At 38.8% G+C, this 13,333-nt stretch overlaps 1 protein-coding gene across 2 annotated transcripts; it reads left to right on the top strand.

Moving 5' to 3' along the window:
• Window positions 1-12,172, top strand: MED16 (mediator complex subunit 16). 2 transcript variants are annotated; one of them, XM_072404782.1, is made up of 14 exons: window positions 1-546; window positions 1,923-2,030; window positions 2,113-2,282; window positions 2,390-2,821; window positions 3,290-3,395; window positions 5,348-5,503; window positions 5,876-6,084; window positions 6,621-6,827; window positions 6,941-7,151; window positions 7,238-7,371; window positions 8,151-8,343; window positions 8,423-8,636; window positions 8,727-8,810; window positions 9,833-12,172. In XM_072404782.1, exons 1-14 carry the CDS (start codon window positions 411-413, stop codon window positions 9,957-9,959), a joined length of 2,487 nt encoding a protein of 828 aa, XP_072260883.1. In that variant the 5' UTR covers window positions 1-410; the 3' UTR covers window positions 9,960-12,172. The 2 variants fall into 2 exon arrangements, with proteins under 2 accessions (XP_072260883.1, XP_072260884.1); XM_072404783.1 differs by lacking the exon at window positions 1-546 and adding an exon at window positions 553-692.
• Window positions 12,173-13,333: the final 1,161 nt, after the last annotated feature.

Below are 13,333 nucleotides of genomic sequence, written 5' to 3'. Positions count from 1 at the left end.
TGGACTTCGTAAAGCACTGCATAATATGACAGCGCTATATAAATACTGTATAATAACATAAGTCTTATTATTAAGACACTGTTTATATAATGACTACATTTTATATGTATATTTGTTTCAATACTTTTAATGTACAGTGAGTGCCTATTTCCAGGCTCCTGTAGTAACAATTAGAGAAGCTTCATCCAGGCGTAGTGAGAGTTTGGCATGCAGACACCAGTGACGTCATCATACTGCGACCTGCTTCCTTTGCATGAAACCGGGACGCTGGCTGTGTTTTGTTATACGGAGTGGGTGTTGTGTCTAGGAATCGCAGCGTAGACCTTGCAGTGTGATAGGCATTGAATGCTGAACTCCTCTCGGTCTCTCCGGTCTCTGATTTTTTGTTGTGGCTCAGGGAGGAGGTCGCCATGGACGTGGCCTACTGCTGTGAGTGGGACAGGAAACCCCGAAGCAGTCACTGTCCCTCCAGCCCGCCGGTGTGTGCCTGGTCCTGCCGCAACCTGATCGCCTTCACGTCAGACCAGCGGAGCGAGGATGAGAAAGGTACCCAGGACACACACAGCCTGTACTGACACTTCTGTCCTCGGTGCTCAGATCACTTTGTATGACCTAGACGTTCTCTTCTCTTAGTAAACAATCCTAATGAAATATATCAGTGATCGACTGAATGTTGCTGTTCATGTGTCATGGTAAGATAAATAGGAAGCCCTGACAGGAGGGAGGGTTTTGCCCAGTCGGTTGTCAGCACTGTTTCTGTATTCAGTAATGGAATGAGAAGTAGAAAACACTTTGTAAAGTCATCACAGTTGGGTTTACTAAGGGAATAATTGAGGGCATCATGCAGCTACTAAATTCTTTCTGGTTACAGTAAGGGAGGAATCAGACTAGACCCCTAGTTAAAGCAGATCTAAACTCAGCAAATTCATCTTGGCCATCTTGATTGGCTGTGCCAGGATCACATAACCATACAGTGCTCAACCCAGAATATTTTTTTAAGCTGGGTGGGAAGAAATTGTAGGTAGGTTGTGGCAGCCCCTGTGTTGTGACCCAACTCTTCAGTAACGACTCAAAAACAACCGGGTGGTTGCTGAAAAGTGCCGTGTAGTGCGCCCGGCTAAAAGGGACTGGGAGATGCCGGGAATGCTGCATTTCTCTGGCAACTAATAATGCTGACACTGCGCATGTGCAGCTCGGCTTTTTGCCAGAAACCAAGCATGATCAGACAGGCAAGTTGCATTATTGCAGAAGGGACATTATCTGATTAGTCGTATGTTATATTGGAAATAAATCCACATCTGCTTGTGTGCTGCCTCCACTCTGCTTTGACTGCAAAATGTGAGCTTTGGTGCCCATTAATTTCTGTATTATGGTATAAAAGAGGCAGCAGTAGGTCATTAATCAGCTGGCAGACGTTCAGCTGCCTGTAAACTGCCCATTTAAATCAAACCTTAGGTAGAGTTCTCAAACTGTTGCAAACAGTAAAAACTGAAGTACATCTTAAGCCAAAACTTTTTCAATTTAGATAGCGTAGGAGAGGGTTCAAACTGCAGTCTTGTGGTTTTTTGTGTCTCTTTAGAGGATTTGTATTTCTTGTCTTGTGGACCCAATAGTAATAGAATATCTTTCTGATGCACAGGTAATCCCCACTTGTAGAGTTGCACAATTGTCCCCATTGGAAGGGTTTCCTTCTATTACTGTTCTGGTGGCAACTAAGGATTTACCTTTACTTTTGTTCCTGGTAACAGTGGTGATCAGGACAATTAAAGACAGTGACTCTCCCTAATATGGATACAGACAAATTAAAAAAATTACAGCTGATTGCTAATGTGTTTGTGTCTGGTTTCTATAGAAGCACTCTTTTAAAAGAATCATGCTTCAGTACTAAACAGGCTTTGTGTTTCATTGTTTCTTGAATGCAGATCTTACCCATATGATTCACATTCTGGACACAGAGCATCCATGGGATATTTATTCTATTAACTCTGGACACCAAGAAGTCATCACAAGCTTGGAGTGGGACCAGTCTGGTAAGCAGCAGTTATCACAGAAACAGGTACAATGAAAGAAGAGACCTTTTCATAATTATTTTACTAATTATTATGTTTGCAGGATCTCGCCTACTGTCAGCTGATGCTGATGGCCGGATTAAGTGCTGGGGCATGATGGATCACTTGGCGAATAGCTGGCAGTGTATAGTAAGCAGTGAGGTGGACGGTGACCCTATTGTGGCTCTTTCTTGGCTTCACAATGGGGTGAAACTGGCGCTGCATGTGGAAAAGGTGAACAGTAACACATTTATTTTTTTTTCAACACCACTTACATTGTGTTGAAATGTATGCATCTGCTGTCGTTTTTGCTAACATTCATTCATTCTTCTTTCTTGTAGTCTGGTGTGTCCAGTTTTGGAGAGAAATTCTCCCGTGTGAAGTTTTCTCCATCTCTCACCCTGTTTGGAGGAAAACCAATGGAAGGATGGATTGCTGTCACTATCAGTGGACTTGTCACTGTATCTTTGCTAAAGCCCAATGGACAAGTACTAACAGCTACAGAAAGCTTGTGTCGACTGCGATGCCGAGTTGCATTAGCTGACATTGCTTTTACTGGTGGTGGAAACATTGTTGTAGCCACTTGTGATGGGAGCAGCACATCACCCGTACAGTTTTACAAAGTCTGTGTGTCTGTTGTGAGTGAAAAGTGCAAAATTGACACTGAGATCTTGCCTTCACTCTTTATGCGCTGCACGACAGATCCAGCACGTAAAGACAAATTTCCTGCAGTTACACACCTCAAATTTCTCGCCAGAGACATGTCTGAGCAGGTACTTGGAAAAGTGTTTTTAACATTTTGGGGGGAAATCTGTTTAGTGAAAAGCAGGGCCTGCCAATTTGCAAAGTCTAAATTGCCATCATAAATAGTGAAGTGTGGCTGGTTGACTAGGTTCCTTTTTTTCCAATTTTCTAAATGGAGGGGTAAAGACAGTGGTTCTAATCCTTTGCTACTTTATACTTTAGGCTGGCAAAAATTTCTGGCCAGTGCAAGCTTAGTAACATGACTAAGTGCAAGCATAGTCAGGAAATGATCAGTAAATATATACTCTTTAAAGGATCTATTAGGTGTTCTCTATCCTTTTTTTCCCTGTTGCTGGATATAAGACAAATTATGACTTCTTACAAATATACATTGTAATAGAATATTTTTAGTTTATTTTTCTAGAAAGTATTATGTTAATAATACTAGTGCATGTTAACTTGTATGTAGTAAACTGTTCTTTCCTTCTATTGGTTAGGTTCTCCTCTGTGCCTCTAATCAGTGTTCCAGTGTAGCAGAGTGCTGGTCTTTGCGTAAAGAAGGACTCCCACTCAATAACATTTTCCAACAACTTTCTCCTGGAGGTAAAGTAGCATTATTACAGCTTCTAGATTAGGCTTCTCCACTACAAGTTCAGCCCCTCTCTGTGCCACTGAGTATACCCCTGCTCTAATCCTCACACTGTGATCCATACTGAGATACTTAGCCCTTGTAATTCAAAATATTTATTGGACTTGCCTCAAATATGTCTTTGGATCCAATAGTTTCCCCTTTTACAGATATAAATTTATTTGTAATGGTGATGGGGGTGGTTGATGAGATGCATGTACACCAAAATGTAATATACACATCTACTTTTTAAGCACACAGTTGACAAGTTGATGCAATAACAATAATTGAATTAGAAATCCAATCTATAACTAGCATTAACATGCTATTTTTACTTTTAAGAATTTTCCTGTAACATAGTTGTATTACTTTTTGATCCTGTTATTTGTGTACTTTATTTAACAAGGTGACAATGCAGTTTGTTCTGCAGTGAAAAGGTAGAAACACTGTAACTGCAGACTTGGTAGTCTCAGATAGACTTGTAGCTTTAAATGGACTTTAACGAAAAAGCCAAAAAATAAAGTCCCAACTAACACTTTTAGGCTTAGCCTACACGGACGTATTCCCCAGCGTTTAACCTAAGGCTTTAAAAGCCAATGTTTGAAATTCCTATGCATTCCCATAGGCTAATCTACACCAGGACGTTTCCTTAAGGCAAGTTTATGAGGTTTATATATAACGTTGCTTGCAACGTTTAAACAATTAAAACGCAGGGTTAATGCTGGAAAACGCACTAAAACGCTAATAAAAGTGCATATAAACACAACTGAAAGTTTACATGCGTTTTTTAAAACGTCCGTGTAGACCCAGCCTTAAGCAGTTACAGCAACAGTTATTTATCTTTTGGAGAAGTGTTCTATAGCATTGTAATACTGTTTGTTCCATCTTTAACTGACATTTTATACTGAACCATTTAGCCTGGTAAAGAAGGCTGATAGATACTGTTCAGGTAGCACAACTGTTGAGGGAAAACAAAACCTGCTCTGTTAAAGCTAACAACAGACTGTGTTGTATGATTTTTTTTTTTTTTTTTAATTTTTGCAGATAGTTTGAGTTAAAGCGTTTTTTACCACAACAGCATTCCAAGAGTAATTTATTAAATGGCTTAAATTGTTTCATTTGTTGTAAAGTCAAGATCAGGGGTTGGCAAACTCTGATCTTTAGGCCAGATATGGCCTAGCCGTTAGTTTGTTCCAGCCTAAAGCCCCCTGGCCGATCTGGCCTAATGCCAGCCGGCGGAGCTGAAACAAACTGCTGAAGCCTCATGAGAGTCCTGAGCCTCCGTGTGGTGGCTCCCTTCCCTATTTACAGCGGCCGGTGATAACACTTCCGCCGCCGGGGTAAATTGGGGAACATTCCCTCTCCTCTGTATGCATTGTGGAGGAGAGGGATTTCCCTTCAGGGGGTGCCCCTGGTGGGGGGCAGAGCCATTAGGGCGGGACTCAAGAGAGAGTCCGGCCTAGTGTGCTCCTGCCTACCCCTGAAATGGCCTAGTGGCCAAAAAAGTTTGCTGACCTCTGGTCTAGATTATTATATGTTACTTTGTGTAGTCCAAAGTCAGTCTGTTTCCTTGTCAACAAGTTTACAAAGTGGTTAGACTTTTCAGCTTCAGGTGCTGTTGTTTTAGGTTCATTTCCTACCGGAGACAACGTTTTCATAACATTTAGATGTCGCCATGTTTGTGTGGGTTTTCTTCCTGGTTCTGGAAACACTAATTGTATGTAGTTCATATAATTCCTCTCAAAGTTTGGAGAAATGATTCTGTGTGTTTTATTTTTCCCATGTAGTGTTGGCACGTGTGCCTGCGGACAAAATATTACTTTCTGAGCTTTTTAAAAATAAGGGACTCCTAGTTTGGTGCACCATAATCACACTTGTTTGGAGTAAAGCTATTTAAGACTTACTAATGTTCCTTTTGTTTTTTTAGTTAGTGATAAGCAACCAATGATCTTGAAGTGGCGTATATTATCAGCTACAAATGAACTGGAACGGGTGTCTGCTGTGGCTCTGCCCAAACTGCCAATTTCTCTAACCAACATAGACATCAAAGTGGCAAATGAGACTAAGTTTTATCCTGGGCTAGGTAATAAAATATTTTTTTTTGTCTTTGTTACCAAGAAGGTCAGTGAAATATTTTTTGTGATTGTATGGCTTTAAAATGGAACTAACCTCTTATCCCCTAGCTCATTTGCTAACACCAACATCTTTGCCTAGTCCTTTTCTAGATTTAGGATGTTCATTGACCAGGATTACAAAACAAATGCATATCTGCACAAGAGTTGTATAATCCTGGCAACTAGATATTGTACACTGGGCAGGCATTATTAGCGGGTGTGTTTTTTTTTTTCTTGAAGAGGAGACCTAGCCTGTCCCTCCTGCAACCTAGTTTTTAGGTTTGATTCCACTTTTAAAAAAAACGTGTTTCTTTGTAATCAGAATGATTTACATTTTGCAGGTCTTGCACTGGCATTCCATGATGGTAATGTTCACATCGTGCACAGATTATCACTGCAGACAATGGCTGTCTTGAGTGGTTCATCCATGCGTCCCTCTGAAGAGCCAAGTTTAAAACGTCAGCGTTCGCCTACCCCATGTGTACACTTCAAGGCTCTGCAGATGTCGTGGACCTCCTTGGCATTAGTTGGATTGGACACACAGGGCAAGGTTAAAAATAAATTCTTAGACTGTGTTTTATGGGCTTCTGCTTCTGAATATAGTGCCTATCGAAATATATAAAATAGTTTTCAGTTGTTGCTATTATTTTTACATTTATTTCACATTTCTCCTGTGTATGTAAGGCGCAGATTTATTATCCCAGTGAGAAGTATGCAGGACAATCTAATGTATATACATGGATTGTAAGGATATACCTGCATCTCAATTATGCAAAGGTTTCCTCCTATCCCAAAAACATAGTGATTGGTTAATAGGCATCCATCCAAAACAGGACTTACAGGGAGTGTGTGTATGATTTAATGATGTTTCTATGCATCTTTGGTGGACAAAGACTGATATTGGTACTTTAGTGTACTTTTTAAATCACTGCAAAAAAATTGTTAGTGCTATACAAATAAATAAAATACATAAGCAAGTTGTAAGAATGTATATTCTAAAACCATGCAAATATGTGCAAGGGATGTTATAGAAAAATGTCAATATAGTTGTTCTTTCGTAGTAACTTGAGCTTTTTGTCTTAACAGCTCAGCATGCTGAGAGTCTCCCCATCTATGGGTCATGCACTTGATATGACTACTTCACTTCGTCATCTCTTATTCTTGTTGGAATACTGCATGGTGACTGGGTACGACTGGTGGGATATCTTGCTACATGTACAACCAAACATGGTACATAATTTAGTAGAGAAGCTACATGAGGAGTATACCAAACAAAATGCAGCCCTGCAACAGGTGAGATACGGTCGTGTATATAGCAATACACTCATAATATAGCTTAAAGCAAGTGAAAAGCCTTAAGCTTTGTTGAAATCACTTCAAATTTACTGTTTTTTGTGATAATTTAGGTCCTTTCCACCCGGATCCTGGCTATGAAGGCATCACTCTGTAAACTGTCACCTAGCACAATCACTCGTGTATGTGATTATCATGCCAAGTTGTTCCTGATCTCAGTCAGCTGCACTTTGAAGTCTTTACTGCGACCACATTTTCTTAACACCCCCGACAAAAGCCCAGGAGACAGGCTTACCGAGATTTGTAATAAGTACCCTGATACAGGTGGGTCTATTGCAAGAGTAAAGTATTAGCTAAGATATGCTTTTACCATGCTTAATACTGGCTGTAAACCAAACATTCTCTTTTAGATATAGACAAAGTGATGATCAACCTGAAAACGGAGGAGTTTGTACTAGACATGCCAACTCTTCAGTCACTACAGCAGCTTATTCAGTGGATTGGAGACTTTGTGTTATATCTACTGGCCAGCCTTCCCAACCAGGTAACCATGTATACCAGCAAATCATTAGGCATCTCTTGTATCTCCTTTTTTTTTTTTTCTCTTTTACAATTCCATTTTCTCATTTTTTAAATTTAAGGATTTTTTTTGTTGGTTGTTGTAATGTGGGATTGATGCCACTCAAAGGCTTTTACAGCTATTTTCCTCTCACTGCCTGTCCTTGAGACAATTGGAAGTGAGAGGAAATCTATGCCTACGATGATGAAAATTTAAAAAAAAATGTTATTGAATAGGAAACTAGGTTTATCCATGGTGCAGTAACAATATGTGTTATGGTTGAAAACTTGCTGATCCCATTCACACATACAGGCTGAACATATGTAAACATGTACATATTTAGAATCTTAATGCAGTCTTTTAAATGTTATTTAAAAAAATATTGTGTGCACTGAAAAACATTTTTGTGTATTTTCACACAAAAAACTAACTAAACTAAAATGTGCATCAATCATTATTTTATCTCCGGTTCTCTGTAACGTAACGTAAACCATTTTGGTTGGGGGTCATTACATTGCTAATTTCTTTATTTAATATAAAATTATTTATAATATTATAAATTAAGACTGACCAGTTTTTTTTCTTAGTGACAGGTTTAGGATGATCTTCTAAATGTACGGTAGCAGAATAGCAAATTAGCAAAGTAATTGCACATATTTTTGTTTTTTTATTTTATTTTTTGTTTTTTACTATATCAACATATAGAGTTGATCAAGATTCTTTTTAAATTTTTATATACCCTTACCCAGTACTCTTTTTAACAGGGCTCTTCATTCCGCCCTGGACACAGTTTTTTACGTGATGGAGCCTCACTGGGTACTCTACGTGAAATGATGGTGATGATTCGAATTTGGGGCCTTTTGAAACCAAGCTGTCTTCCTGTATATACAGCTACATCAGATACACAGGACAGCATGTCTCTTCTTTTCCGTTTACTCACCCGCCTCTGGATGTGCTGTAAGGATTTGTAACCTATATTACAGTTCTTCAATATTATATAAATGTTATATAAGACTCCTATATGTTTGCCATATAGGTCGTGATGAAAATCACCCCTGTGAGCCAGATGATGCATTGATAGATGAGTGCTGCCTTCTTCCCAGCCAGCTTCTTATCCCAAATATGGATTGGTTGCCTTTGGGCAATGGATTGATCAGTCGGCTTCAGGGCAAACTTCCTCTCCGTCTACAGTTTGGGAAACCTCCTGGGGCCCCCAGTCATGCATCTGTGCAGTATGAAGCATATACAAGGTAGGTTGAAACAGGTCTGTTAGGTTATTCTTTTGTTGAAAAATTACATGTTTTGTCATTAACAGCTGATACACTTATTCTTTTACCCAGGTCTCCCTCCCAGCCAAAAATTGATCATCTGAGAAGATTGCATTTAGGAACATTTCCCACGGAGCCTTGCAAATCGTGCACACGGTTAGTTTTCCAGTGTCTTTTTTAATATAGTACATTACTATGTTTTTCTTTGCTGACTAATATTTGTGTGCTCCTAAGTGAAAAAAATCAGAGGATCTAGTCCGCTAACCGTGCAGATATCTTTCTGATGCCAGCAGAACGCAGTGTAGCGATTGTTATATCTTAGGAGAATTTATTCAAGATTAAAGGCCTTGCAATTACTGTGCAGTAGCAGAACTGCTTGAAAACTGTCTAGAAAAACCTCATCCAGTAGATGGCAGCTGCAACTCAATTTATTAATAGAGAGTTTAGTCCAGTACTCTCCACTTTGGGCATGTGTAGGATATTGTACTATATATATATATATATATATATATATTTTTTTTTTTTTTTTAATTAAAAATTTAAATTTAGAGTTATCTTAAACTGTATTCATATACAAACCCAGTAATTGGTGTAGTAGTGAAAATATTAAAAATATAACTAGTGTACTTGAATTGAGGTTGGTATCGGCTAGTTCCCTGCTAGGTGAAACTCGGGATTAAGTAGGTAATGACGGTTTCTAGGAACCAGCCGGATGTATTGCGAACATATACATCTACAAGGAACATACTGATGGGCTCATCAGCCTGTTTACAGTTCAGGTCCTGGCTGGGGGAAGAAAAGTATATGGCTTAACTGCAATAGGCAAAACGTCTGGTGACCTTTCCGCAGTGTCTGGCTGTGTAAACAATCCTGTCCTGTGATTTCACTTAGTAACATTATCTTTAAACTTGTCATGGGCAGCAACAAAGACTTATTGAACATTGTACCTTTATAGGTACATTTTCTAATCTCAGTTTGCACAAAACAAATAAAAGGTTTTGCTAAACAAATTCACTGTGAATGAAATATTTTGAAAATATACTCCATGTTTGTGCAGTTTGAAACGAAGAGGTTTTCTTAAACTTTGTAAAGGTTACTGAATTCAACCTTATATTATCATTTTAAGTTATTTATTAAATTGCTTAATCAAAAAATTTAATTGTCTTGTCTTTGCTCAGGTGTGGCTGTGTAACAATGCTAAAGTCCCCAAATAAAGCGACTGCAGTGAAGCAGTGGGAGCAGCGTTGGATTAAGACCTGTTTATGTGGAGGACTTTGGAGAAAAATGCCTCACACCTATTCCTGATGTTTCTCTTGCAAACTACAACAATTGCAACAGTTTAATGAGTTAAGCAAATGGGGTGGAAGTCAAGCCCAGTCCCCAACTAATTTGTGTATCCTTTCAGTCAAACTACTTCTACAGTACGATCTGGCCATGAATGATAGCCCAAGAAACAGGATACCTTTTTTTTTTATCAAAGACTTTTGCTCCAAAATTCCTATGCAGCCTTGCCTCAAATATATATTTATGTATATATGTCTGTTGTATATAAGTATATAGGAACTGCTAACAGAGAACATAATTGTGATCTAAGGGAATGAAAAAGAAACCCAGATATGGGGCGCATAAAGGTGAGCTGGCCTCATAATGTTATGCTATTAAATTGCCTACTGTCCTGTGTAGGTATATTCCTTCAGATAAAAAAAAAATAATCTTGCAACCTTCCTGTGCCAACTCATAGATGCCTGTTTAGCAGCTGTGGGCTTTACTGAATGTGGATATACCTTTTTGAATGTACATTCCAAACAGTATTGAAGGATAAAGTACAACTTTAATATTAAAAGAGAACACATACGTGTTGATTTTCATTGTCCAGTGATGACACACTGTTTATTTGATGCTGATTTTCATTTGAAGAATGCCCATGCAAAAAAAAAAGCAGCCTTCCCACTATGTGTACTGAACTGGAGATGGTAACTTGCAATATTTTACTTATAATTAGGTACAGTAATGGCAGCACATAACAGGGAAATTGAAGAAAGAAAATGAGAATATATGTGCAAGTCATAGACATGAGTGTTCTAATAGAAAGCTTGAGAAATGTAAAGGCTGCTATTGCTGAGTTACTGATTTGAGTCACGCACAGGACTTCCTGATCTTGTTAGTACCTCAGAAAGCAGGCAAGCAACATTTGTATTCTGTCCTATCTAGCTTCCTTCTGTTTCTCCTAATAATCATCACCCATGCACTAAGCTGCTTCCTATCCCATTCAACCCAAATTGTCACTTTCTATATATGCAAACTGTTTGGCTGTCATGCTAAAGCAGAGGTTTCAGCAATTAACTTGGAACAAGTACCGTATTTTTTGCCATATAAGACGCACTTTTTCTTCCCCAAAACTTAGGAGGAAAAGTTAGTGCGTCCTATACGACAAATGTGTTAAAAAAAATAATTAAAATATTATACTCACCCGATACCCGATCCTGCGTGTGTCTGGCTGCAGCGTGTCTCTCTTCTCTCCTCTGCCAGCATCATGTTTTCTCCTGTCTGTAAAGCAAAGCGAAAGAAGCCGGCACAGCGCCACCTGCTGTTCCCTGTCCTAACTGCCGTACAATAGAAAAAAAGGACAGAGTGATCAGAAGGGGAATTTGAATGACACAGAGTGATCAGAAGGGGAGTTTGAATGACAGAGTGATCAGAAAGGGAATTTGAAAGGTACAGAGTGATCAGAAAGGGAATTTGAATGGCACATGAGTGATCAGAAGGGGAATACCGGTATGAATGGCACATGAGTGATCAGAAGGGGAATAATCTTTCAGAAACTTTTTTTCTAGATTTTCCTCCTTTAAAATTGGGTGCGTCTTATATTCCGGAGCGTCTTATACGGCGAAAAATACGGTATACAAATAAAGAGTGTTTTGTTTTTTTACAATGACAAGTTATGTCAGCTGCTATTTCTGACCTTTTATTTTTATATTACAAAGCTTGTCTGGTTGATGTTCTGGTCCTTTGCATTTAATACCGTGTGAATCCCTGACCCAGAATGAGTATACAGCTCAAATTCACATAATTGTCACATAACTTGTCAAACTGTTATCTGCATGCTTGTTTCTTATGTATGACTGACACCGATACCAAAAAATCAGATGTACATCCAAGCAGTTAGCATTCTTTACAAAAAATTCAGCAGTGGAAGCTTACATCACCTCTTAAATATGTTCTCTGCAAGAGAAGTGTTTTAAGTTTTTGTGACTCAAAAAATTGAAACTATCCATTACAGCCAGGCAACCAGCATCTTTTTAACATGTCGGTAATGAACAGGTTTTTCTTCAAACCTCAGACTGATTACATATTTTGCTGACCCCACTTTAAACCTTGCCGGGAATTTGCAGTGAAGGAGGAATATGTTAGTAAATGTTATGAAGTGGAAGAGTAGTGCGATATTTTTTTTTGAATGTGTCAGGGTGATTGTTGATTTTGTTACATTTTAATTGTAAATAAATGTATTATGTAAGCCATTGTTTTTGTTGTGGGTTTTTTTTTTTGTTTTTTTTATGATGGGCGTTTGCCTGTCGCTGGCCTCTGTGCATCATTAACCTTAAGCCAGTGGCCGGCAAGTAAAACCATTGCTGATTCTAGACTTGCGCCAGTGACACACAGTCAAAGGCATGAGTTACAAAAACAGACGAGGAACTGTTCACCTTGGCTTCAGCTTGACCAAGAGCAGTGTATATAGCAAGGTTTTCAAGGCATTTGTAAATTTTTTTTTTTGTACTTCTTTGACTTTAAAAATATGAATTAATTGGACCGCCAGGGAGGTCAAGATCTGTGTTTTAACATCCTAGTATCCAGGTTTTTCTGTGTAAGTGGAACTACACTTCCCCTTTTAAAAACTTGATCAGGCAGGTTAATATTGCAGAAGACGATGTCCCTTCTGCAATTTGTTTTACCCACCTGATCACTCTGGGTTTTTGTCGACAAAGCTGGGTTGCACATGTATAGTGCCAGTTTTGATTGCTAGGGAAATCTAGCAAACCCGGCTTCCTTTGTGTGTGCCGGGGTTGAATGCAGGATTTGCATCATCCAAGCGTCCCCAATCAAGACTGCGGAAGATAGTCCCTGAGAGCAAGAAGAGAAGGAAGATAGTGCCCTGCAATGGAACGCTGATAGGTTAGTCATGCAGGTTTACTTCCGCTTTAAAGCTTTTCAAAGCTTTCTGAAAGCTTTACAGTGCTTTGTATTTGCCACCTTTGTACTGGCTGAAGTATGCATAAACAAGTTTTAAGGTTATCCATTGTCTGTCTGTGGTGCCTTCTTTCTCCTCTCATCAACAAGCTAATGAAATGAATAAATAAAACTTTTTGTTATTACATAACGTCTTAGATCCAGTGACATCACTTTCTTTATGCCATGTAGGCAGATTGTGCCTGTGGAAGGCTTATCTATAGAAATGCCCAAAAGAAATCCAATAAATGAAAGGTGCTGTCCTGGGTAGAAGCTGACTATAAAGTTCAATTGACAAAAGTAACAAAGTTCAGCTTTAACTTGTGTAGGTTTAAAAAAAAAAAAACAACATAGAATCCAGTAGCCTTTTACCCAGCTCACATTTAAGGTAACAAGGTTAAGTGCGCTTCAAATACATTTCCCCTTTTTACCCACACTACTGACTGTAGGTTTCT

This window comes from Pyxicephalus adspersus, chromosome 3 (genome assembly GCF_032062135.1).
Source record: "Pyxicephalus adspersus chromosome 3, UCB_Pads_2.0, whole genome shotgun sequence".
Classification (NCBI taxonomy): Eukaryota; Metazoa; Chordata; class Amphibia; order Anura; family Pyxicephalidae; genus Pyxicephalus; species Pyxicephalus adspersus.
This window is presented reverse-complemented; position numbering and strand designations above follow the sequence as displayed.